This window comes from Monomorium pharaonis, chromosome 2, assembly GCF_013373865.1.
Source record: "Monomorium pharaonis isolate MP-MQ-018 chromosome 2, ASM1337386v2, whole genome shotgun sequence".
Taxonomy (NCBI): Eukaryota; Metazoa; Arthropoda; class Insecta; order Hymenoptera; family Formicidae; genus Monomorium; species Monomorium pharaonis.
The window spans coordinates 30,377,817-30,403,810 of NC_050468.1; the positions used below are offsets into that span (position 1 = coordinate 30,377,817).

General features: G+C 32.5%; 1 protein-coding gene across 3 annotated transcripts in view; it reads right to left on the minus strand.

Annotated features, from left to right (window-relative positions):
- LOC105832483 overlaps positions 1-25,994 on the minus strand; it is a 330,229-nt gene that overhangs the window by 284,802 nt on the left and 19,433 nt on the right. For all 3 annotated transcript variants that reach the window (XM_028194181.2, XM_028194180.2, XM_028194179.2), the window contains exon 2: positions 1,744-5,992. In XM_028194181.2, the coding sequence (XP_028049982.1) occupies positions 1,744-4,848 (3,105 nt within the window). In that variant the 5' untranslated portion in view covers positions 4,849-5,992. The remainder of the gene's footprint in view (positions 1-1,743; positions 5,993-25,994) is intronic.

Sequence of the window (25,994 nt, forward strand, 5' to 3'; positions counted from 1 at the left end):
TTCAACAAATGATAAAACCAGATTTATATGTCAACGAATAAAACGAATCTGTGTAAATAAATTCCTGGAAGAAACGATTTTTGAAAAGACCACCCCCTCGATAACGATGCTTTCATAGAATCGAGCTTGGTAGAGAGATGAATGTATCAAACCGTATAGAATTTCCATTCGTTGATCGAAAGCAGGCAGCGCTGACATCCTGTATGTAGAGGGAGAATACGGAGAGGTGGAATGTTAGACAGAAATGAAGGTATGGAAGGAATTCGAGAGAGAGAGAGAGGGGGAGAGAGAGAGAATACCTCGATACACGTGTACGTCCTCAATATTGCCTAACAAAATGAGTCTCGATTTGTTAGAATATGTTAAACTTCAAAATCATAGTGCTTGTTACACTTGTTTACATTATAAACAATTAGATAATGGAAATTAACAAAACTTATTAAAAAATTGATTATATATATGTACATGTATATAAAACAAACATCGCAAATATATTTCTTTCTCTAAAACTTTCTTTTTGTTTTTATTTAAAATAATGTTATTCAAAAAAATCAAGTTTCTTTTAGTCTAGATACATATTCTACATACAATTTTTGTGGTATGCGATTTCTGCTAATGATTATACCGAGATAATTATAACATAAAACACATTTATAAATATATAATAATATCCATTGTCATTATACATATGATATTAATCAAATAACATAATATAATCAATAATATAATAAATAAACAAATTACAATAAAAGAATAATGTATTACTATTCTAATGTTAATGTTACTTAACTATTAAAAATACCACAAAATTAATTTGTTTTATAAATTCTATTTTTTTTAGAAAATTACTATTTTATAGTAACAATGTAAAATGTAACGATAGTATAGTATCCAAAGATTTCATTTATAATTAACAATCAGTATTTAATTATGAATAATAATTTTAGTTTCACAAAGATACATGTATCGATAATGTGTTATCAATGACGGATATTATCGATATACTACACATATTTAATTTGTCACACTATTTTTAAATAACAATCTTTTATTTAAAAAAAAAATTATTTTTATTTTTGACAAATAGTTCAATTAAAATTTACATGTGCCTCCTGCGAACAAATTGGAAAAATTTGGTACTTACCGTTCAAAATATATTTGCAATTTGATAAAGTAACATTATTATTAGACGAAGTTAGTGCGTTAAATTTTATAGTTGTGACAGAAACGTTGAGACTACAAACCAGATACAGAAAATGGAGCGAAAGGTACATAGGACTTGTAACGAAGTTTTCAAAGACAACATCAGGTCTGATATCTAACAAGTTTATTCCACTCGACTGCTGCGACAAAAACTGCAAGTGGAGATCTCTATCTTCTACCATCCGTCGCCATCAACCTACCGCAATCCTCTCGGCCGCAAGCCGAGCTTGTATTCTCCAACATTCTGTTCCAACGTTCTGGTGTACAATTCGTCCAAAGACTTTGAGTTTAACTAGTGCAAAAGCAGAGACGTTAAAGTGAATCGCTATTTACACTTTGATTAGAATTTGCAATTTCAATTAGCAAAATTCCACTCATACTTTGTGCCTAATGTGTTAAAATAATCAATATGTAGATTCGCAATTATTTTCTCATTTAAACACAAAAAAAAACGTATTTGCGCGTTCTGCATAAAGTTTTAAGAAATGTTGCAGTCATCAATGACAACAATAAATATAAATATTGTTTTTCAAATGTTACCTCAGCTTCTGGTGACTGAACTATCAAGGATGTCCGTGGTGGTTTCTCCGGTGGTATCTTCTTTAATGTACCAGTGAAGGAGCTGGCAGGCAGACTGGCACTCGTCGCTGAAGCACTCTCATGGCTTTCGATCTGGCACTGAAGTCGATGAAACTGGGAAAACGAAGTACGCGACACGTCGGCACGATCGAATTGCGGAAGGCATGGTAACGGCATTTGCGACATGTTCGGTATCTGAATGGAATTTGGATCGGAAATGTCGTGCTGCACGCGGGACGTCAGTTTCTCGCATGCGGACGATTGGCAAGCTTGAAGGGTGGCGTTCTGTGGATACGTGGTCAGAAGTGTCTGATGAAGACCGTGTGGATGAGCTGAGCAAGATTTATCTGATGACTGTTCTTGATGATTTGAAAGAGAACTCGCTTGATGGTTATCACTTGCCAAAGGAAGTTGCGCAAAATCGCTGGATATCTTATGAGTCTTATCATTCAATTGACTTTGATTCTGTAAACTTTGTAATCGAGCTTGAAAATCGCTCTGTTGATTCTGAAACTGCGCCACTTTATCCAGAATTTGGTTTTGATTCTGAAGACATTGTAACCTCGCTTGAAGGTCGCTCTGCTGACGTTCGAACTGGCTTAGCTTTTCAGAAATTAAATCAAGGCTCTGTTGATTTTGTAATTGCTGTTGTTGAGCATTAAGAGAGTCTATTTTCTCAACCTGATTCTCCAATGTATTCTGTAAATTCTCTGTTTGACTTTTACTATGAGTGAGCAAGTTAGATGAGATATTGTGACTTTTACGGTGACTGTGGATTATATGATCAATTTGATCAATTGGTTTGCTGGTAGTATTGGTCTCGCCAAAATCAGTTACTACAGTCAATACGGTTTTTGTATCCAATTTTGCCTCGCTGAGAGCTGGATATTGATGACAAAGATTTGGACTGGCTCTCTGTGATGAAGCAGCACTGACCCCCGAACCAAGATTAACTACAGAACCTGTAATGGGTTGTTCGTCGAAATCTTTTCTTGACAGTTCCATATGTTTTGTCAGATCAGCACTAACGTGTCTGAGATGTCTGCGTTGCTCCATTATGGTGCTCTGACTAATATTCGGAAGAGGTTGAAAGGCCGATTGAGACATTCTAGATTCTTTGCGATCATCCGACGGATGAATCGGTCTGACGTCTCTTCTTTCCTCTGACGGATTACGAGAACGAGGGCTTGTCGTAAATATCGGACCTTGGATATTTCTTTCGTGTTCTTGCCGTTGACGTTGCTCTGCCCAGATTGCTAATTCTTGTCTAGTCTTCTCGAAGTTTTGACTAAGGAAAGATGGACTCTTTTGTCCGGCGCGATCAATAGACGTATCGCGAATCGGCACAAATGGCATAGGTGACCTCCTTACGTCCTCCATTCTTTTGCCTTCCAAATTCATGGGTGATCTTCGGTGCTCCTCAAAATAATCCGAGCGTCTGTTCTCTGGTGGAATAACGTTCCTTTGATTCGGACTCACATTACCCCATTCGGGCTTTCTATCGGTTGCTATGCTCTTTCTGTTTTCTTGTCTTGTATCAAACGCCATTGGCGATACACGCAGACTGGTATCCAGTCTTCTTTGCTCGGCGGGAAACATCTGATTAGTCTCGAGTCTCTTCGTGTCTACTACAGTCGTAGGTTTCCTTCCCGACATAATCTCTTGATTGCCATCACCGGGAAAAGTAAAAGTTATCGTATCATTACGTCTTTGGAAGCTGGTAGTCACGTCGACAGATATGGATTTTCTATGCTCCGATCTAGACACGTACAAACCGCATTCGTTAGCGATTGCGTCGACTAGTTTTTCTCTGCCTGTTTGTTCACCATTAGTGTCCACATATAGGCCATCTTGTCTCGTCCTAGGATTTTGATTAATTGATGCTAAATATCTTCTCTCTGGACCATCCGGGCCAACTGCCGCGTTTGTCATAATAATGGCACCATCGCTACGATGAACCGAATCCTGTTGGGCAGTAGGATTTGGCTCATATTTTGCCTTTTGTACTGCCGGCACGTCAACGCTGGCAGATTTTCTGTGTCCAGGATCATGGGTAGTGATTTTGGAATTGCCACGAGGTGGTACCATCGGTTTCGGTCCTCGACAAGGTCGTTCCGTCTGGATAGCGATTCCGTGGGTCACGTTCTGAGCGATCGGCTGAATGATTGGTTGGGTTTGATACTGGCCTATCTCTTGAGAAAATCTCTGCGGATTTGGTGACTGTTGACTGGGATATTGCTGAGCCGGATAAATACTAGGGTGCGGATTGTACGGCACGGCGTTCATAACTGTTTGAGGGTATTGACTATAAGGATATTGTGGTTGGGAGCCAAATTGAGCGTAGCCAGCCGATGGCACCACTACACCCGAATAATAAGGTGGTTGCGGACTGGCAGATTGCGAAGGTATCTGTGATCCGTGTTGAACCGTTACATATTGACCTTGTCCGGTAAATATCGGATTGGTCGTGCCACTCTGACCGTAGAGATTCGGGTCACGATAAGTAACGTCTCTTGTCACATAACCAGCTCTATCGGAATATTGCGTTTGTGGGTAGATCTGTGACCTGACCTCAAATTGTCCTCGTATCTGCGGATATTGATTTTGATCGTAATCAGGTGCAAATTGTGGTTGTACTTGCACCGGTACCGTCTGAGTGCTGGTCTGAGACACGTGAGTCCTGTCTGCGTTATTTTTGTCTGGACCGTATTGCAATTGTGGCAGTTGACCCGTTGAGGGATGTTTATCTTCTGGTAATCCTATAGTTTGCTTTCTTCCTGGATATTGCGCTATCGGATGAGCAATTTGTTGTTGTTGTTGCTGTTGATGTGAAACTAGCTGTTGATCTTGCACTTGCCCAACTAAAGTATGCTGTGTCCTTTCTTGGGTAAATCTCTCGTAATCCAACGTTCGATTTTCGAAACCATTGGTTATGTCCTGCTTCGAGGTGTCAGCAAGTGGCTCAACACGACCGTTCTGGCAAGTTGTTTGTTGACTGTCCGTTGTTTGTCCAGCCTGGGTTTGTCCTTGAGCGTCGCTCAGTCCACCTGATCCGGACTGCGACATGTTGGTGGCCCCCACCGACGGTTTTCCGCCGATGTAGCCGAGAATTCGCCCCAATCCGCACACTGTGACGACTTAGTGAGCAACGTTGCCGAAAGGATGATCTAAACGTTAGTTTGAACGTTGTCACTTCTTATGTCTTTTTATTTGTGCTAATTCAATTTGAGGCATGTATAAGCTATTTTATTAATATTTTTTATATTGTGAGAAATTTTTGATTGTTTGAACGGTTTTTAGATTATTCTTATTTTTTGAAATATTAAATACGGAATTATTCGTCTATTGCTTAGAAGGAAAGGGAGGTAGTTATCAATTGATTTTTTAATTAATATTCTATTTTATTTTGCCTCTCATAAAATAATAATTATGAGGTAATTGGTGGTATTTGTTTTTATATGTTGTTACTTAAAGGATAACAGGAAATAATCAATAAAAGAGAGAGGGAATCGCCGAATCTGCTAATATTCCTTGTTGCTGTTGATTCGATCGCTTATCCTTTCTACGACAAAACGAGATTGTAGCGGTGAAGCGTTTCTCTTTCTTGTTTCTCCACGCACTCTTCCGTAAACACTTGGTGCTTCATACAATGTCGTTACATACGGGAGTTATCCTCCTTTCTTCAATCTCACTTTGCCCGTTATAAGAGTACTTTTCAGGATGGCAGTCTAAAACAGGTCGTTCTTTCAATAGTGACGGTCTTCATCCTTTCTCAGGTTAAGACATCGTATACGTACGCTTCTGTATATATTTGTGGTCGATATATTACTAATATTTTTATAAACGTAGACTTTTGATTATCTTGATAATGAATGAAAACACTGTGGCTATATGTAAATTTTTCCAAACGTTATATATGACGGTAACCTGACTTTGATCTTCCATCCACACTTCTTTATACATCTTTTGATTTAGTTGTCTTGTGATATCTTTTCAGAACTTTCTAAAGGCAAACTTTTTGTTTTCGTTTGTTAGCGACCTCGATCTCAATTAGCCGTTAACTTGGTAAGGAAGAGGAAAATGTCCCGATTCTATCAACTTCACGAAAGCACCGCTTCATTAATGTGCCCGTTGTCACTAATAATAAAGTTTGCATGTCTATCCAGCTTCTGCATATTTTTGCACGAACTTTGCATCCAATCCAATTTATCTGAAAATACATAATTTCAAAATGCATCGAAGGTCTTTCGATGCAGCCACGTCGTGGATTTTTGCCCTTAATAATATAACGTAAATTTGTTTATTTTGAAATTTATTGTAGTCAACTTTCACGTAAAAAGGAGAGTAATACTTTTTTTATTCCATTAACAGTGAAAAACTATTTAAAGATTCTTCAAATCATAATTTAGAATATAATTTTTTAAAATATGTCTTTGGTTAATTAAGATTTTACAATTTCATTTGGATTCTATTCTATTTATATTTTATCTATTAATAGCTACAAACTATTAATCGACATTTAAACGTTTAAAACAAATTCTTTTTAGCTTATTCTAAGCTTAAAAAGTGTTTAAATGATACACAGAAGACCTAATTACACCGGTTATTCTGTTCTACGATTTATTTTACTCCGAAAAAAGTAGAAAATTGTTTCCGCGATTTCCCAAGCGTCTCGTGATCATCGTATTTTCTACGAACAGGCCATCTTTCACTGCCAGAAAGTTAGTTCTCAGAAAATGGCGATGATGAAAAGTTCTCATCGGCTTGCAGTTAACCGATAAAATATTAGTAACAGTAAAGTGTTGAAAATTCCTTTACCCTTGTCAGCTTATATTGAATAATCTACAATCTTGTGCAACTTGTGCTTTATATTTAACACCAGGATTACTTTTTAAAAGTAAAATAACAAAATGATTCTTTTGTTTATATTTTGCGTCTCTTCGAGGCTATTAATTTGAATATTAAAGAAAATTTTGAGCCAAACTGTATAAACAATCTAATACCTTGTACATGTATGTACAATAACTGTTTTTTCTTATAAAGGCTAATAATAAACTTTTTTATCGGTAATAAGTTAATAAAAATTTTTCTGTTCAGTCTTATTTTGACTTAAAGTGTTTAGCTTTTTTTCTCTCTCTTTTGCTTTCTTTTTTTTCCCTTTCTTTTTTATCTCTTTTCTCTGCTTTTCTGTAAAGCAGTATTTTGATTGAGCAATATATTATAATTACATTTAGACTTTTTTTCGTATTTCAAATTTCCTTGTGTCTATTAGAAAAAATAAATACAAATATCCTAAATGTCTGAGAAAAAGCACAGCTTATAGATCGGAAAAATATTCAGTAAACAGTCGTATTTTACAATTTGTTATACGTAAATGTAAAATTATTGTTTCTGTTTCTCACTTTCTTTCGCGTGTTACTGCGTGTTCTACTTTTGCAATACATAAAGTACATATTACGTATACTTACATCAATGCATTTTCATTTGTACATTTGCTCACATTCATCACGCTACTAGCGCATCGAAAATCGAAGTGTTTGTGAAATAGAATAGGAGCGGATATCTATGTTCATGCTCTATCGAATTGCACTCGTTTTTACTTTTATAGGTTTTTAATATTCCTTAATATAGAATCGCGTGCATTGGTATGCTTACGTGAAATATCAAGCGTGTATGAATTAATTTACTCTTGTTGACATTTATATAAAAGTTCAAGAGTTATCATCTTCTATCCTTAGTTTAGTATATACAAATAAATGATTTTTGTATTATTTAGGTGTGCTCTCATTTGTAAATATCGCAATTAATTATGCTTTATATAAACATTGTTATATTTTTTGTTTACACACATATATAGATTAATAACAATATTTCTATTATTAATACATTACTCGTATATTATTTTAACAATAATAAATATTTATTCCTGTTTACATATTAATAATAATATATATTAATAATAATTATTAATATAAATAATTATATTATTATTTACTTAAATTAAATACTACAGCAATATGTAACAAGAGAAATAAGAAGTCCCATTTTTTGATCAAAGTATCGGTATGCGGTAAAAAACTGAAACGTGTATTTCATAATTGATATAAAAATATTATTAATCATTGAGTTCTTTTCTTTAATAGAAAAATGACACTTTATTTTTTGTATGTGTGTATAGTTTAAAATTAATGATTGAGCACTAAATTCTTAAAAAATAAAATAGTAAATTTGAATAAATTTTCTAATGATAATAAATAATTTGCACGAGAATAATTTTCATCTAATGTCCGAAGCACCATATGATATTGAATTGCGTGTGCAACTTCAGGCATTACCGTGGGAACTACGTTTTTGCTAGTTATTCTTCTGCGACAGCAATCATAGATTTGCTTTCCGACTGTGACTCGATTTATAGCATCAAATACACATTGTCTGCAAACGCGATTCAGACAAATCGTTTCGCATTGTTCATAAACTATACATAAAATTACGTATATGTAACATTTTAAAGTTTACGATTAACAATTTGTATAAAAAATAATTAAACAGTAGCTTTATATTTACACTTTTAACTGTAATTAATAAGAAATATTATATATTTTAATTATTGTATTTAATTAATGTTATTTAAAATTACTAATAAATATATAATTAATAAAATATAAGTAAAATAAATAAGTAAATAAATAAATAAAAGAACTAATACACTTTGGATGTCTTGTTTTTGGATAATATTTCTTAAACAAGAACTAATAACAAAGCTTTGCAAACATAAATGTAAACCATAAAGATCTTTTATATGAGATGTTATGAGATATTTCTTGTTTCAATATTTGTAAATAATTCAAATTCTATGTTATTTTCTATCTATCAAAAAAAAGTTCTCGTAACTTCTTGTACAAATGAAAGTTCGAAAATATATACGCGCGGGAGCTGAAATAGATCCTCCATCCCAGAGGAATGGTTGACGGTGCATAGATCACACTCACCGGATTCAAATCAACAGCTAAGATTAATGGACAAACTCTAAAGCTAACTTTATGTCCAAATCGAATTGCCAAATCAGGTCGACGATTGGTGTACTCGGAGAACACAAACGATCAACCGACTCGCAACTACTTGCTCCGAACTACTTAATAGGATCTCTAAATTCGATTTAATGATGCATCGATATATTTTAGATTTAAAAACACAAAAGTGTGTTTGATTTAAATAATGTAAACAATTAAATATGTATTGCTTATATTTTAACAATTAAAATTAATCTTTATTAATAGAATATAAATATTATATACAGTAAATTTATTTATTTAAAATTATTTCTATTTTTATTTCCAACACACATACACATAAAATATGAATGGGAACATACTACTGTGTGTGTATCGCTAAATCATATTTTCTATGTTTTAATACATCTCACTTTTTTTATGTTTATTTATACATATTTATATATATTATACGTATCTTTTTCTTATACAGTTTAAATAAATTTTGTATCTTCTTAATAGGAACTATAATTTGCTAAGAAATTGTTTTATGCAATTTGGAAATGAGCTCAATTCTTAAAAAGAATATCGGGTAAAAGCAAAACAGGGAGGAGCGGCAATAATTAAGAAACTTTGGCTGCTTGGTTTTCTAGACTGTTGGCATCTTCTCTAGCACATTGCATTTTCCTGTCTGCATCGATTAATTTTCAAGTTTTCGTCAGTCTAGGTCTCTGACCTAAATACGAAAGTTCGTATTCTAGTATAAAGCCGACCGCGATCCGGGACTTTTCCGGCAGGCTTCATTTCGCCCAGGTTAATTGAATCCTCGGAGCGATGCGTTTGGCGAGCGGCCAAATTTCGTCAATTATCGTATCCAACGAAGAGCCGATTTAGTTTGAACTGAAAATCACTTATGTAGACGCGATGTCCGATTACATAATGTTAATTTCTGTACGAGCCGTGAAAAAAAAATATATATATAGAAAGTAGCACGATCGGCCGTGGAATGTGGGTGGGGTCTTTGCGACTATCTATTTGATAGTCACACGAGTAAGTCAAAACTAGGTCTCTTTGTCCGCCGTCTTGTGAATAACAGCCTCGATCTAGTCGCGAAAGATATACTGAAAGAATGAATGGATAAAAGTATAATATCTCGTACATCATCTCGCGTGTATAAGACACGCTTCACTCTCCGAAACGTTGGACGCGATGGATCGTCGAGTAATTTAGAGTAGAATTTTAAAAAAATTTTACGGGTAATCTCGACAAGATACAATACAATTAAATGTGATAATAATAATGCCATTTCCGAAAAATTGATGTTTTGTAAATTTGCTTCTACATATATATATATATATATAGTATATAATTTTCTTTTCTATCTTGGTCAACTCGTCAGCACATATATTTTTTGTGTGTGTACGCGTGTATGTTGATAAATATTGAATATAAATAAAAATGCAAATTATAAGAGGGCAATTTATGCATGCGAAATAAGAAGCACCTACTTTAAATTTTGTGACGGTAGAAATCGCATACCACGGCCTTCACCGTCCTTATATAGTATGTATTCTTCTTTTCTCTTAGATAACCCTAGTTAACCCAAGGTTTTCTAATTTCCATATTTATCAAAGGCGTCAAAAGTTTTCTGCGCTAACTTGGTTCCGAACTCGGAAACTCGCTCCCTCTGGGCGAACGGAAGCTCCGCCGTTGGAAATGTCTTGTTCTGCTGTCGCTACGTGAAAATTAAGGAGGATGGATGGCAGCATTATTTCTCCAACCTGCTGTCACCATTTAATTATAGTCTGACAATAGATTATATGCGATCCTATGTATTAATTCGAGATATGATTTAAATTTACGTGTTATTAAACGTCTGAACAAACACGACCATATTATGGTTAAACATGCACGAGTCAAAATGCAAATGATAAATTATTATGATACTGTTCCATTTTATTAGTAGACACCGTGCTACATATTATCATAGTATTCTTGGTTTCTACAAAAAAATATAAAGCAGTAATTAAATTAATTTTGAAAATTAAATAAATTCTTTTTGTTTAATGTACACACACAAAAAACTTTCTTTAAAAAATTCAATTATAAAAAATTATTCTTGGACGTACATTAATGGAATAATGAAACTTTCAAATAAAATGATGTGATATTGTTATTGTTAATTCTTTGCCATACAATTGTCCATATTATTGTGCTGGTGTGAAAATTTCACCCAAAAGTGCTACTGGAGAGATTCTGAAACTTGGAAAAATTACTCTTTCAATGCTAAGCACTCCCAGAGGTCTGTAATATATGAAGTGAGCGCGTAGAGACTGTAAACCCTTCGTTGCGCAAAGAATGCCCTTCTGATGAGGGTGCAAAGAAGAAAAATAGTGAGAAAGACGAAGTAATAATAATTATATCAGAAGCAAAACGTCAGCCTTAAAAAAATACTTTATAAATTTGTTTTAAGAAACGCCTGTGAAAGTTTATAATAAAGCTATTATAAGAAGGTAAAAGGCTAGCGCAAAGACAATTCGTTCCGCAATGCACATATAAAAAATAGAAAGTTAATTAAAAGTTTTCAAGTGCAAGTTATGCGAAAAAAGCATGCTTCAACAAAGAAAAAGTAAAAAAATGCCAACGATATAAGAATATATGTTCAAATTAATTTTGTATCCATTAAATAAGTTAAGCAAGCTCTTTTTTCCTTAGTTACCTTTTAGGTATTCATTTTCTTTTTTCTGATTTTCTCATATTTCTTTCTCTTTCTTTTTCTATTTAAACAAAAGATATGATAGAGAACTTATTTTTTAATATTTATTATTTATCGTTTTTTAATTATTGTAACAACTCGTTTAATATACATTTTGCTTCATACTTTAATAATGAAATCAACTTTTTATTTCAACAAAATTTTTTATCTATTAAAAAATTATGATTTCATAATTTTTTTGCTGACCGTTATTACCATAGTATTTCGTAATTTAATAATCATGTAATTTTTAAAGTTTGATTTATTATATAGGAGAGAGTTGTTGAATGCGTACCTTAAACTCGCATCTCAATCTCATCAATATTGTAATTCGGAAATAGAAATTAAATAAGAAATAAAAAATATTAAACAAAAATTTAATAGGTTACGTCTTTTGTTTTGTACTAACAGTACTTAAAAAAATAGGTAAAATTAGATAATTCATTCATTTTTAATTATGTACGTAATGATAAAATCATACAATTTTATATTACATTTTTATACTTTCCAAAAAGTTCATTGTAAATATTTTACATTTATTTTATTGTATATACATATTTGCAATTATTATATAAATTAAATTAATATTTTTACAAAATTTATTAAACTTTCTAAAAAAAAGATTAAATCAACTATCACAAATTTAATTACAATAAATAATATTATGTTATTGTAAAGTTAATAAGTCAACTTTATTTCAACCTTTTTGCCTTTTCATTATTGTTATTTATTAATTGTAAAATTTTTGATCTTTTTTTAAAAAATTTGTAAGATAAATTTTAATTAATAATTTCTTATATTTTAATTATTTTAATTTAATTTCGATATTTTTATATTATGATATAAAAGCGATACGATTTAAGAGACTCACAGATATGATGTAAGCGACTGATTATTTAAATCATAGCTTTTGCAGCGTATTGCAAAAAAGGCTTATAATAAATTAATTTACTATTGGTAAAAGATTAAATATTGTAGTAATAAATGTCTGAAATATTAAGCTACAATTTACAACGTTTATTTGTATACAAATCAATATCCCAAATGAGAAATACATAATAATATTATATAATATAAAGTAATATAATATAATAATATGAAAAGTAGATTAAATAGTATGCATTCACAACTCTTCCCTTCATTTAGTTAATCCATAGTTAAATTCCAATTGTTTTCTCATTGAAAGTAAAATGGCAATGAGAAATCCGTCGAGAAGATTTTCAACACTCAAAAATGTCGTTCCGTTTTTTATGATAGACGTGCTGTCGCTTAATATGAAACGAACAGTGATGTTTCATTTCACGGGGCTGCACGAACAGTCGATATTTGTATTTTCCGCAACTTTTAATTAATGTCAGTCTCGGCGCAGTGGACAAACTGATTTGTGGATGATCGATCCATTACAGCAACGAATCACAGGATATCTTGCGCACAAGAGCCTATTGACGTGGCATTGTTACTATTGCACGTAATTATCCAGTGATCGCAGGATAGCTTTATCGAGGCTCAAGTTACCTGTAAAGTAGCAATATCGGCTTATAGAGTTAAATGGTAACTATGTACATACTGTACATAGCATATTGCATATTCAGACTGCTTTAGGAAACGTGTGAAACGTGTTTTCCCTCTCTTCCGTACTTGACACTATTATAATTATACAATAATTATAATAAATTTTAATTAATTAGATGATTATTATCATAATATTGTCAATATTGTGATAATATTTATTACATATTAAGATAAGCAGCCTGAAAAATATCTATTATTTTGATTCGCGTAAAACCGTTGCTGTAATGAAGGGAACGGTACATATAATTTAACTTTCTCGTTTATTTAAACGGTTTATTTAAACTCGTTTATTAAACGTATATTTAAAAATATATCCTATGTTAATTTCCATACTGTCGCACAAACAAATGTAGTAATATCGACAAAGTGAAAAACGGTAATGCCCGTTATCCATTTTGTCAGTAACAAAATTGCCAAATAGAGAAAAGAAATATTAAACAAAGTTATCGCTGTAGTTTTTTGCTTAATTATCATAAATTACGAAATCCAAAGTTGAAACTTGGAAATTAGATTTATAATAAAAAGAATTCCTCTTTCTTCGTTTCGTCAGTCAGGTGTCGAGAAATGCTCCGGAATGGATAATTTCTTCACGACGGTGAAACAAAATATAATTACGAACAAGAATGGGAATGGTTTCTGAATCGTCCTAACACACCGGCTTAAATCCGCCGACCTGGTACGGAGATACGTGAGCTGCGCCTCAAGTAGACGTGTATTCTGCGAGACGACCGTCGAATAAAATATAACCCGCCACCCCTCTCGTCTGGCTGAGTTTTCTCCGTCACGGGCACACGTATGTGTGCACACGTATACGCGTGCCTGTCTAATTTATCTTTCTGTACGTCCTGTTGAGGATTACATCGCATAATTACACCGCGAAAAAGAGAATAAGCCAATACTGTTTGTAGCACCGTTTCTATAGAATCGCCAAGTACATTTAAGTCCCGGTTTACGGTCTGATCTGATAAATATAAACCAGTTCGTGATACAATTCCAAGAGGATTAGGGTCGTTCGCAACGAGATGATCTCCTCAGATCGGAGAAACGTCGTCCAAAATGAATTCTATATATCTTCTTTCGTAAAAATCAATGATATTTAAGCGATCGTATACAATTCCTGATAGAAATGTATAGGGTTTCCTTAAACATTCATTCAGTCCAGTATTACTTTATTTTTGTCAATTGTAACAAAACTACGTAGGAAATGGAAAGATCGAATTTTACTTGTTTGCTGAAACAATTTTTGTGATAAAAATTTTTATGATAAAAATATGCGTAAACTTGGTCATCAATGTTAATAGAATTATTGTCTAATGTTAATAGAATGCAAAAAGAATGTATACTTCAAAGAGAATGCTCTGTCAATTTTACAGTTTGCTAAATTTAACGAATTTCAATTTCAAAAACAAACTCTCTAAACGATTTTTTTGACACTGACGATGACAACGTGCGCAATTTAATAGAACACAAACCCATGAATTTCGGTAGAACAAGTTGCTGATATATCAAACATCGACCGTCTTTTGACATTAAAAAAAAAAACCGTTGATTACAACATCTATTGAAAATCCATCAAAACTTTTGCATTCACCCACTATATGTGTGTAACAATCGCATATCAAGAAAAAAAAAAGTGCAGAAATTTAAGGCGCGTATTTTTTTCATTAAACCACAAAATTTCATAATATTTTCCTTTATGTTTGTTCATTAATTCGCATTGATACAAATATTATTTTTTATCGAATTGTATTACATGGTTCCATTATATTTTGAAATTGGAACACAATACATGCTCGAATTACATCAAGACACATTATCCTGCACACTGGACAGCTAGCCAATACGATTTCCGCTAAATTCCAGCCATAGGTATTCTCTTTATTTGCACGCATCGATTTAATCAATGTTTAAATTTGAATGTGATTGTGCCAATATGCGTCGGTTCCGAGCGCGCGCATGATAGCCGCATTTCAATGGGAACTAACACTTGCTCGCAGAACAAAGTTAATAACAGCGAAATTCGTAAAAACGAACATTGGCGTCGCGAAAGTTGATTCCGGTAGTTGCGGTATTAACGGAGCAATTTTTCCTTCTTCTATAGATCACAATGAAAATTTCTTCCCGTTACTGCGTGACATTTTATTTATACCTGCTAGCCGCAACCCGCCGGAATCCCATGGCGAATGAATCGAACTATAAATTGCAGGAACCCCCGGCGAAATTTACGGACGGCCATGCGGCGAAATGAAGTCGTCGATTTTCCTTTCAATCTCGCGTCCGGAATTCCAAACGCGGATTCGTGATTAAAAAAAAGGGTACAGAGCGACGAAGCGCGGATCATACATGGCAATGGCAGTGAGGGCAGCGGCGGCGGCATATATTGCTGCGAGACTCGAATTTAAGCTGCGTACACGGTTATCCGCGGCCGCACATTTTACCCCGCTATCGTTTACATTCGATTCACCTTCCGGAATTACAAATCTTCGGAGCCGCGTAGCGTACGCCCTATAATTTATTTTAGGCAACGGATCTCGGTATCGATCGGAGCATCGGTTCGCTATTACTTGCACTCGCTTAACGTTTATGGTTAGCATACATGAATACCGTAATCGTGCCCGACCTCAAGTTCGAGTGGTGCGTGTTACGAAGGAATAGTAAAATAGCGTGGTGTGCGACTCGACGACGATCGCGACAGCGCTACCAGTAACTACCTGCAATAATGAAAGCTGCATAAAGACGTGGGTGGATTCTTGATTTTCTTATACTTTCGCGTAAGTTTTCAAGTTGAGCTATTATGCATGGGATATACGTGGGTTCCTTGAGTAGAGGTTTTCCACATCTTGCAACATATTCCTTGAAAAGAGGAGGAAAAAGGGAAGTGAAAGAAAGAGAGAAAGAGAGAGAATTTTAAAGAAAGGGTATCTCGTTGATATGTATATTAAGCGCACTTCTATTATTCATCTGCAGAAGAGCTTTTCCAAAATAGGGAGGCGCAATTGTATCAAATAAAACATGAGCATTTATCTCTATGTAACTTAAAAAACTAAATAGAAAACTACCGCAAACAAAAATAATAAAAATATTACTCTGCTATTAAATTACGAAGAACGGCTTCACAAATTTAATTCAAACTCAATAACACTTTAGCAATTTGCATTTTATTTACAAATTGTTTGAAAACATTTCTTTTCACCTTATATTATTCTCTTTTATACATATAATATGTCTCGACATAGTATACGGTTGCATATAATGAACATTACTCGGAGACTGCCCGAAGCTATGATGTATTAAATTCCCCATAGTAACAGCATAATGGAAATTTGTGTTTTTTTTCTTTCTGGCTCATTACTTCAAAAGAAGCTACGTTTAGAAGCTACAGCTTAGATATATGTTTATAACACGCGAATTACAGTATAATGTATCTTAGAAATAAATTAATCATTCAATTCATTTTAAAAGAAGTATACATATATGTATATTGTTTAGTTTAAATATATTAATATAATTTTTCTAAATCAATGTACGTTTAAAATAATTTTTAATAAACAAAATTATTAACATATTACTTTACATTCTCTTTTTATCTGTAATTATTAAAATCCATTAACAAGTATAATTTTATATATAATAATAATAATAAGGCTCAGGATATTTTAAAAAATATTAGATTTTTGGAAAATTTAAGTACATAATTATAAAATATATTAAAAAAGTTTTGCGTAAAATATTTTTTAATTGTTTGAAAAGTTGTTTCAGCTCTTAAATTTCAAACTAAAAAGAATGTGTCTTTTAAATCTATGTAATTAACATTTTAAAAAGAATCAAATCTATTTCAAACAGTCTCTTCTGATAGAAACATTTTAACATTCAACACACCGATTTATTCATAATCACGCTCTTTCCAAGCTGTATAGCGTTTACCAACAGATTTAGTGGCAAGAAGCGGTCAACACCAACCGAGATTTTCGGTGTAGTCCGCGAGCCATAAGAAACGATCGACAACGTCTCAAAAACATGCGAGTCGCTCTCGCAACTAGCCATTCCTCGTTTTAGCAATAAGTTAATCCCCGTAATATCCCGAGCGTAGCTCGGGTGGTTCATGAATAAGAAGATTGGCGAGGTACGTGGAACTTTCACGGGAATATACGCGGAGCCCGAAGACAAATGGACGAGAGAATCGGAAAGGAAACCTCCCATTGGAGCGACCACGGACAGATTCATTAAGAAATGCCAAGATTAGCGCGGGACGCGAAAATTTCGCCCAGTTCGTGCGTGGACTTCTCGGGATTAGGGGAAAAATAACGAGCTTAAGGAAATATCGCAAGCCACCCGCGCCGTCGTCGTCGTTGGCGGTGTAATTGCCGTTTGCGGAATGTGCGAGAGAGAGAGATTTTCGATTGAACTTTGCGCGTTTGTTCTTCGGTAACGAATTACGAGTTGCAAACGCCCTGATATATTTTGAGCTCGGCGAACTGTAATAAACAATTCGACGAACTGTTCCGCGTAACAACATTATGGAGCATGATTTATACATATTATTCCGTTAAACGTTTAAGCAACTTATTTTTTACTTCTACGCGCTTTAACCAAGGTACGTCCGAAATATATAATATAAGTGTATTCCGCGAATAAACGCACCGTAATGGATGGATTGATTATGCACATCTATAAAGAGCTTCCCCACGCATAAACAGCAGTTTCGAGTTGGCGAAACGTTTATTAATACCATGTATCGTGTACAAAATAAACGCGTATTTGATTAAAAAAAAAAAAACTGCACGTGTACGTAGAGAGAAAAACTAATTTTTTTGTGTATAACGACCAGCGTAAATAAGGAAGGTGAAAATACAGATCTGTGTTGGTTCAAGGAATAAATATTCTTCTTTCTTTACGACGTTATGTAATAATTTTGACAACATATGCGTGAAACAATGTGATAACGCTTCTGGCGGATCATCATTGCGGAAGAATAGGCAAAAAGAATGATTCGGGGAAGCGAACGAAAAGAAAATGACGTTTAATATGCATAAAGATCTATTTCAAAAGAGCATGATTTCGAGAAAAATAGAAAAGCTTTCATGCCGAAAATATGAAACTGCGATGAAAAGAGAACTCCAATGTTGCGCTGCTCGAAACAAGCGGCAAAAACATCAGATGTTTTTAGTCTTTTCTGAAAGAATTGAATGGCGATCCAATTTAACTATACATATGTATATGTGCACGTATGTGTCTGTATTTTTTACTGAAAAATATATTATTTAAAAATTTTTTAGTAAATTTTACTTTACACAAAAAAATTATTAATCTAAAATAACACACATATACGCGGGCACGTAATAATATAAAAGCAACGTTTATTAAATATGTTTGTAAATAATATATTTTACAGTAAAAAGTACATACATATACGCGTATATTTCGTATCGTTGACAGTTATTCCTTTTTCTTTTAAAAGTAATTAAATGTGATGAATTTTTTAAATGACATTTCACTCAACACTTGATAATTATTACTAAATTCTTTTTTCAGTGTACAGCAATTGATTTTGTCACTGCGATGCTACACAACGCTAAAATCGTAAACACCTATCTGATAGCGTGGGTGCAACGTAATTGTAAGGTAGACACTGTCGCGAAATCAGGATCTACACACTGGCTCGGACAGCAGTGTACCACTTGGAAATTCTGCCCCGGGTTGCTTGCGGAGAAAACATGTCAAGATGTGCAGTACAAACGCGCAATCCTACCTGAAAGTAAACCTAATGAAAGTAAACGATTTCTCGTCATCGTCCTTTTGAGATACCTCAAAAATATATTAATAAAATTCGAGGAAGTCTTCTTTATAGGTATTTTTGTTCTTTTTTTTTTCATTGCTATAAAAATTGAAGATATAATTTTTCTAATAAATAACAACATCGTTGTAATTTCTTGAGAAAGATTATCGGGAATCAATGCCTTAGAGAAACTAATATCTGTACATTTTCGAAATTCTCTTACCGATATAAACTTCGTATGCTCACGCTTTTGAAACAATTTCGCCATTTACATGGTCTATTTACTGCACCGCAATGCACGCTCTCCGCCGTTACGTTAATGCACAAGGTGGCTCGCCATCCCATCTCGTGCTTGCTGTCAGATGCATCGGAAAACCAGAAATGTGAACCAAATTACATTAACGCACGTTTTAGCAGACAGATCCAGTTTGCATCTCATTCAACTTATGAAATTGACGAAATACTCTTTTTCTGTTGCGCAATATAAATATTAATTAATTTACATAAATCCCTCATATTATAGTAATTTGTACCATAATTAAATTTTGGTTTTATATTGTGATATCAGGAAAATAATATATCAAATGTTCATAATAGTTAATTTAAAATCGATTTAGGTAATTCAAAGTTGTTAAACATATTGAAGAATTTTTACCATTAGTAGAATTGCAATTTATAAACCTTTCTGACTTGATTAATCAAACCCAATTGATCACTCTTTATGACACATTTTATTTGGTCATTGATTAATTTTACGTATTTAGTCTCATGCACAGATACACTAATTCTTTGCATTTTTTAACAAGGCTATAATGTATCAAAGCATTCCAGTTCAGCACAGTAGATTATCTGCTGCTGGAATTGAACTGTCCAATAGCACTATACATAATGCGGCAATGATCTAAAACGATTATGTGCATCGAGCTATAGAGAGGCAAGCACAAAGCTATGTTTCTGACAATTGTGATCAACGAGGTGAAACAATTTGACAGAATGACATTTGACATTTTCATTACCTTGTAATGAATTCACAGGACAGTATAGAGCTGTGTGAGGTACTTAAAAAGCAATTTATAAATTAACCTGTCGAAATTTCCATTTTTCATGAAATACAAGAATAAACTTTACCCAAATAGAAAATTTAAAAATAAAATTTAGAAATAAAATATAATCAAATGTATTAGAAAATATAATTTAAAGCAGAAATTAAAACTAAATTCAAAAATTTAATTGTAAAATGTAGTTTCTACATCAAATTTTATTTAATAATGTTAATCAATAATTTAATAATTTATGACACGTAATTATTCAAAAGGATATTAGTAGTATCGTAGCGGTCATATGGGATTTCGAAATATGTTGCCGTGTTGTTAAAATTAAATTCCATTATGCCATACTATCCGAAATATAAATGTGTACGATGATTGTGTTTCGTATAAAGGAATTAATATAATAGTAATTCCACTTACTCATCCTCTTTACGCTTTTAACACTATAGGCGTGATATTTACGTGCTACATTTAATTAATACCTAATTAGATAATTAATTAACATGGATTTGCTTTAACATAACACATCTTCATAAAATCTTGATATATTAAGTCTTACAACATTACTATGCATATTAGAAATCAATTACAACGAATAACATCGCATAAGATTCGCATGTAAGATTTTTTTGTATAAAATTTTATATTTAATATTAGAATATTCAAAATTTATAATAAACGCATATTTTTGGAGAAAGTGTTGAACAAGCAACGGACTTCTCAGTTTTAAACTTTGACTATAAATATTCACAGTTAAGCAATACAGATGCAAGTAATCTCGTAATTTATTTAATATGTATGAGAGAATTTCATTAATAATTCTTGTCACATAATAACTCTTATAAATAAAAGATATATCTGTTTCTAAATTAAAAAGTGGAAGAATTAAAATTATTATTTTTATGCAAATTATATTGAAACAAAAAATTATTTAAATAAAAATTTACAATTTCGCAATGCGTATATGCAAATGTAATAATAGTAAATGATTTGTATAAAATGTAAAATATTTAAAAATAACTAATAAGTATCAGTAAAATAAAAATAAGTGTAAAACCTCTACAGAAATAATAGACTAACATGGTCAACAATAATAAAATTGGAAACAATTAAATCAGTAATTGTAATTATTCAATTACAGTGGCTGCACAATGTGTAGTTATAGAAGGCAATTAACAAATTGATGATAATCGCAATTAATACTCTAAATGAAATATTACAATAACTTCATAAATATGCAAGAAACGCAGGAATGCAGACCAATTTAAAACTTATTGACATACATTATAATAATTGTGATTAAGCGCTCTTTTTAACAATCCTGATAATAATTCAAGAAAAATGTTTCTTTCGGGGTTACACTCTATAAATTCATTTAATATTAATTGCACTACTTGCCAGTCTAAGATAGTTTCGCGGAGACAAAAGAGAGGAAGGAATTTATCTCCTTCTCGTGTCATATTTTATTCAAACTCAAAGAAGAACAGATTATCCAAGGCGAGCTTACGTTCAATTAATTAAGTTATAACTTTCTAAAAAGAAATTTTATTCCCTACTCGAAAAGTTAGTCCACGTATAGACTATAGAATAGAACATCACATCTCCCGCTATGTTTAGAGACACGAACATGAGGAGCCCCACGAGAAATTTGTCTTCCTCTATCAAACATTCTCATCAATTTCATGCAAATTTATGAAAACGAAGACGGGAGATTAATATAGATGCAGTTTGCGCTACGCACGTTTTTATTACAAAAGTTTAATCTGTCACAAAATCCGACACCATAAGACGTTAATGATATTCGCAAATTGAATTAACCCGTTTCAGGAATGAACAGTTGACAAAACTCAATTAGATAATAATCCTGGAATTTGCAACTTTACAACAGGCGGAAACTTATCGCGCGAATTTTCGAAATGATAAGATAGATCTGAGTAAGCTTTAGACGTTGAACTTGAAATGGAAGTCTCTTAACAATTGTAAACAAATTTACGGACAAAATTATACTTATACGCCTATGCCGGCTGCTGTTTGAGCTGAGCGATTCCGGGGTCTCAGCGATTCGCGGCATCAATCGGGTCTCAATATGACTTCTCGGGGTCCAACATATCCTCTAACAAGATTATTGCGCTCCTACATTTAGCTCTTAGATGTGTATGTACATGATTATATATGTATAAGTGCACACTCCAACGTTAGAGTCACCCCTTATCCCCGCGGCCCCCGTAAGCTCTTCGAAAACTTTGTCTATGAGCTGAGTAGGGTTCGGTCGGTAAACTTTGCGTTAATTTCATGCAGATTCGAAACGGGTTAGAGGGGACAGCGCCCCTGAGCGAGGCTCGATCCCCCGCGGGGTTGCATGCGGAGCAGTGGGTGTCTGTCGAGTGCACTCTCGGCCGTTACTACTCGCCCTACTGATTGCACGCGTAAAAAGATTTCCCTTTTAATCTTCGTCAATAAATCTTACTGATAAAGAAAAATGTATTTTCTCTTTTATCAAAATTATTTAGAAACGTTTCTATCGGCAAGTCAAGTTACGTCAGCAATGTCATACTTATCGATTAAACGCGTTTGAAAGTTATTCTTCATAAATGGGACTTCTTGAAATTTTCTCAGAAGTGGAAATAAAAATTTCCTTAGATTTTAATGCATATTGCGTATACGCGCGTAATTGTAAAACGACATTTTATGCAGTGAGTAAGAAAACCGCGAAACTAGGACATTGGGAACTCAAATTGACATTCTAGTTGGTCAGTTGATTAATTCATTATTGAACTGCGTTAGACGCTGACCGTATCAAATTCAATGGTAATTACATACCGTGGTTCGTTAAATTTTGCATCGTTACTATGTAAATACGAATGCATTTGCGAACGGATAGTAGTAATGCAACTTGAAATTAATATAGCATAAGAGCATTCATAATTAATGTTTGTTTCAGGTTTCATCAAACTTACAATTGCTTATCGGTGTCGCGTTTCTAAAATTGTTTGAAAACATTGCGAAGCATTACACGTTAATTAAGCAATACACGGCTAATTAAGCAGTATTACTTTCTTTTAAGAGAGTGAATAGAAAAGAATAAAGCAAAACGCGATAATAACATAAATCTTTCCTGTGTAAAAACTATTTTAAAGATAAATTCTAATCGAAAGAACTTTGTTACAACAGCATTGGAAACTGTTAAATGTAAAATTTATGACCGTTTATCTATTACGATTATTTTTCAAGCTCACGTTTAACAAAGTCGCGAGTTTTACGAGTACCGCATTTAAAACTTCTGACTGAAGCTTGATTTCGCCGAATAATTCGTGTAACTCGAGGGAAATAATTTGTCGACGGCTGACATATGCGGGTGATATTAAACAGATGTTTGCACGACGTGATAAATTGTAGGACATAAATTTACCAGTCCCAATCACGGTCGTGACCCATTCAAGCGGGTCATAACTAACAGTCATCTCATAACTAACATTAACACATCACCCAACTTTATATAAAATAATAAGCAAATTATTGATTGAAAATTAATTAAGTCGTAGTTGTAAAGTCAGCTCGAATTGTTGCAAATATTTTTAACGTTTTTAATTTTTATTTTAACTATCGTAATAATTTTTATTAGCTCTTAGTAGGTACGTACACAATAAAAAATTTGATTGTAAATTTTGTAACAAGCTCTTAACATGTAATTCGTATATGTGACAAAATTATGTTTTTCAAACTAAATTTGCGCAAACTAGAGCAGTCTTTCTGAAACTTTTGTCAAGCTAATAAAAATGAAGATTAAGGTAGATTCTTGTCTTGACTCTAAGCATAATTTATGGGAGTTGAATAAGAACATAAAAAGAAAGTTTGTCATTGTTGCAACTCTTCAAGAATAAACATAATGACTCTTTTATTTTGTTTCGAAAATACTGTACATTATTATATACAATATAAAAAGTAATTGAATACATTTACAAAAATAAAGTCTTTAAATTTATAAAAATAAAAAATTATCTCTGGAAAAAATATAAGCACAGAATATAACAAATAATTTATAGAGAAAGGTCATCGATTTTGATTCATCACTTTGTTTTTAAATTATATTTTTTTAACAAAACTAAAAATAAACTTTTAAAAATATAAATACAAACTAGAAAATGGTTTTTACTTTGATATAACAGATGAGCAGTTTTCATGACATAGATTAGAATTTTTCAACAACTGAACTTTTCGCAAGATGCAAAAATAATCATATGATAAAAGAAATTTAGTAATCAATACAATAGACATAATGATTGCTGCACTTTCCTTTTTCTTTTCCTTTCGCATGCATCTTTTACACAAAATATTTACAAGTTAATACACTGATTCATATAACCCTTTTATTTTAATATAAAACGTTTTTTAATATTATGTATATCTATTTATACTGTGTATTTAGAGTAAATGTGCCAATTATTGTGTCTTTTCTACCTCTATAATTTTTGATAATTTAGTAGTTTTACCAACTTTTCTTATTTCTAAATATATTAAAGTTATAATTTAACGTTTTTTGTAACATTAGAAAAATTTTAATAAATAAAATATCAGTAAACAAATAATTAAAATAAAGTAAAAAAAACTTTGCTAGTTACAAGATGACAAAAACTTACAAAAATAAGTTACTTTGCTTTATTTACTGTGTTCTCTTTCCAAGTATAGTGTATTCCATAATATTTATTATGGAAGTAAATTGTAATGTCATATCACTTAAACTTTTAAATAAATGTTTATTAATAAATATTTAATTAACACATTTCCTTTTTAACATAATTTATTTCTTTTTTTTAACATAAATTATATTTTTCCGTGACATAAATTAATTCTTTTTTAACATAAATTAAATTTACTTTAAATTAATTTTCTATTACAGTTTTTTAATCTTAACAAAAACACAAGAACCATAATTATATTTAATTTTAATATAAATTTCTTTTTAAAGGTAATATTTGATTTTTAAGTAATTTTTTATTTTAATTAATTTTATTTTTTATACTGATTTTTTTGCTTTATAAATTTTGGTTAAATTTACATAAGACAGATAGCATGTGACAGGGCACAGTAACTATCAAAAATAACAAAAACTTATAGTTTTTGACAGTTAGGGCCCCCGCATAAACTTTTGCATAACGCATAGTGCATAACGTATAAGAGAATCAATCAATGAGAGTCGTCTATTTTCCTTCTCAGGATAGAAATAAAGACCTCTGATTGGTTAATTCTCTTATGCATTATGCATTTTGTATTATGCAGAAGTCTGTGCGGCGGCCCTTACAGTAACAGAAATAAGCACAAAAAGCTTACAGGTTACTGGATTCATTAAAAATAAAAAATATATGTTAAAAAATTGCTTAAAGTATTGTATTTTTTTAATTTATTGAAACTTTATTAATATAATATACATGTTTTGTGTAGTGGTATACGTTAATATCACTCGTTTTTTAAGCTTTTTAATAAGTTACCATAAAAAATAAACTAAATTGGGTACCAAAAACTTTAAAAAATTATTATCAGTATTAAAATAATATAAGTACGTTGTACATTTAATTTTGATACGTCCATAAAAAATTGAATTTCATAAAAACAAATAAATCTTTTTTTAATTTCTTAATTTTTCTTAAATTTCATAATGCTACGTTTTACTATGTGAGAAAATAAATTAAAAACACGGTAACCAATCGACCCACAGCAATTAGCATATTTATAATACTTATTTTGTAAAGAGAATATTGCTCCTTGAAGTTGTACTCCTCTTTATTACTCGTTATAGTTAGTCGTTGCATTAAAGTGCTACCTTTGAACTTGGAGTAATCAGTCGGCGAACTTAATCGTGTCTGCGCGAGTGCATTATTCTGCCTTAAACCCTTGCTTCTAACCAACGACGCGAGCGTTTCGCTAATAGAATCTCCACCCGGCAGATGCGATATTTGTGCACCGCGATACATCGCCGGTCGTTAATCGTAAATCCAGTAGCTTTACCGCTACAGTCTGCAACTGTTGCCCCGCATCGCGTCGTGTCGTATCGCGTCGTGTTGCTGTATATTTAT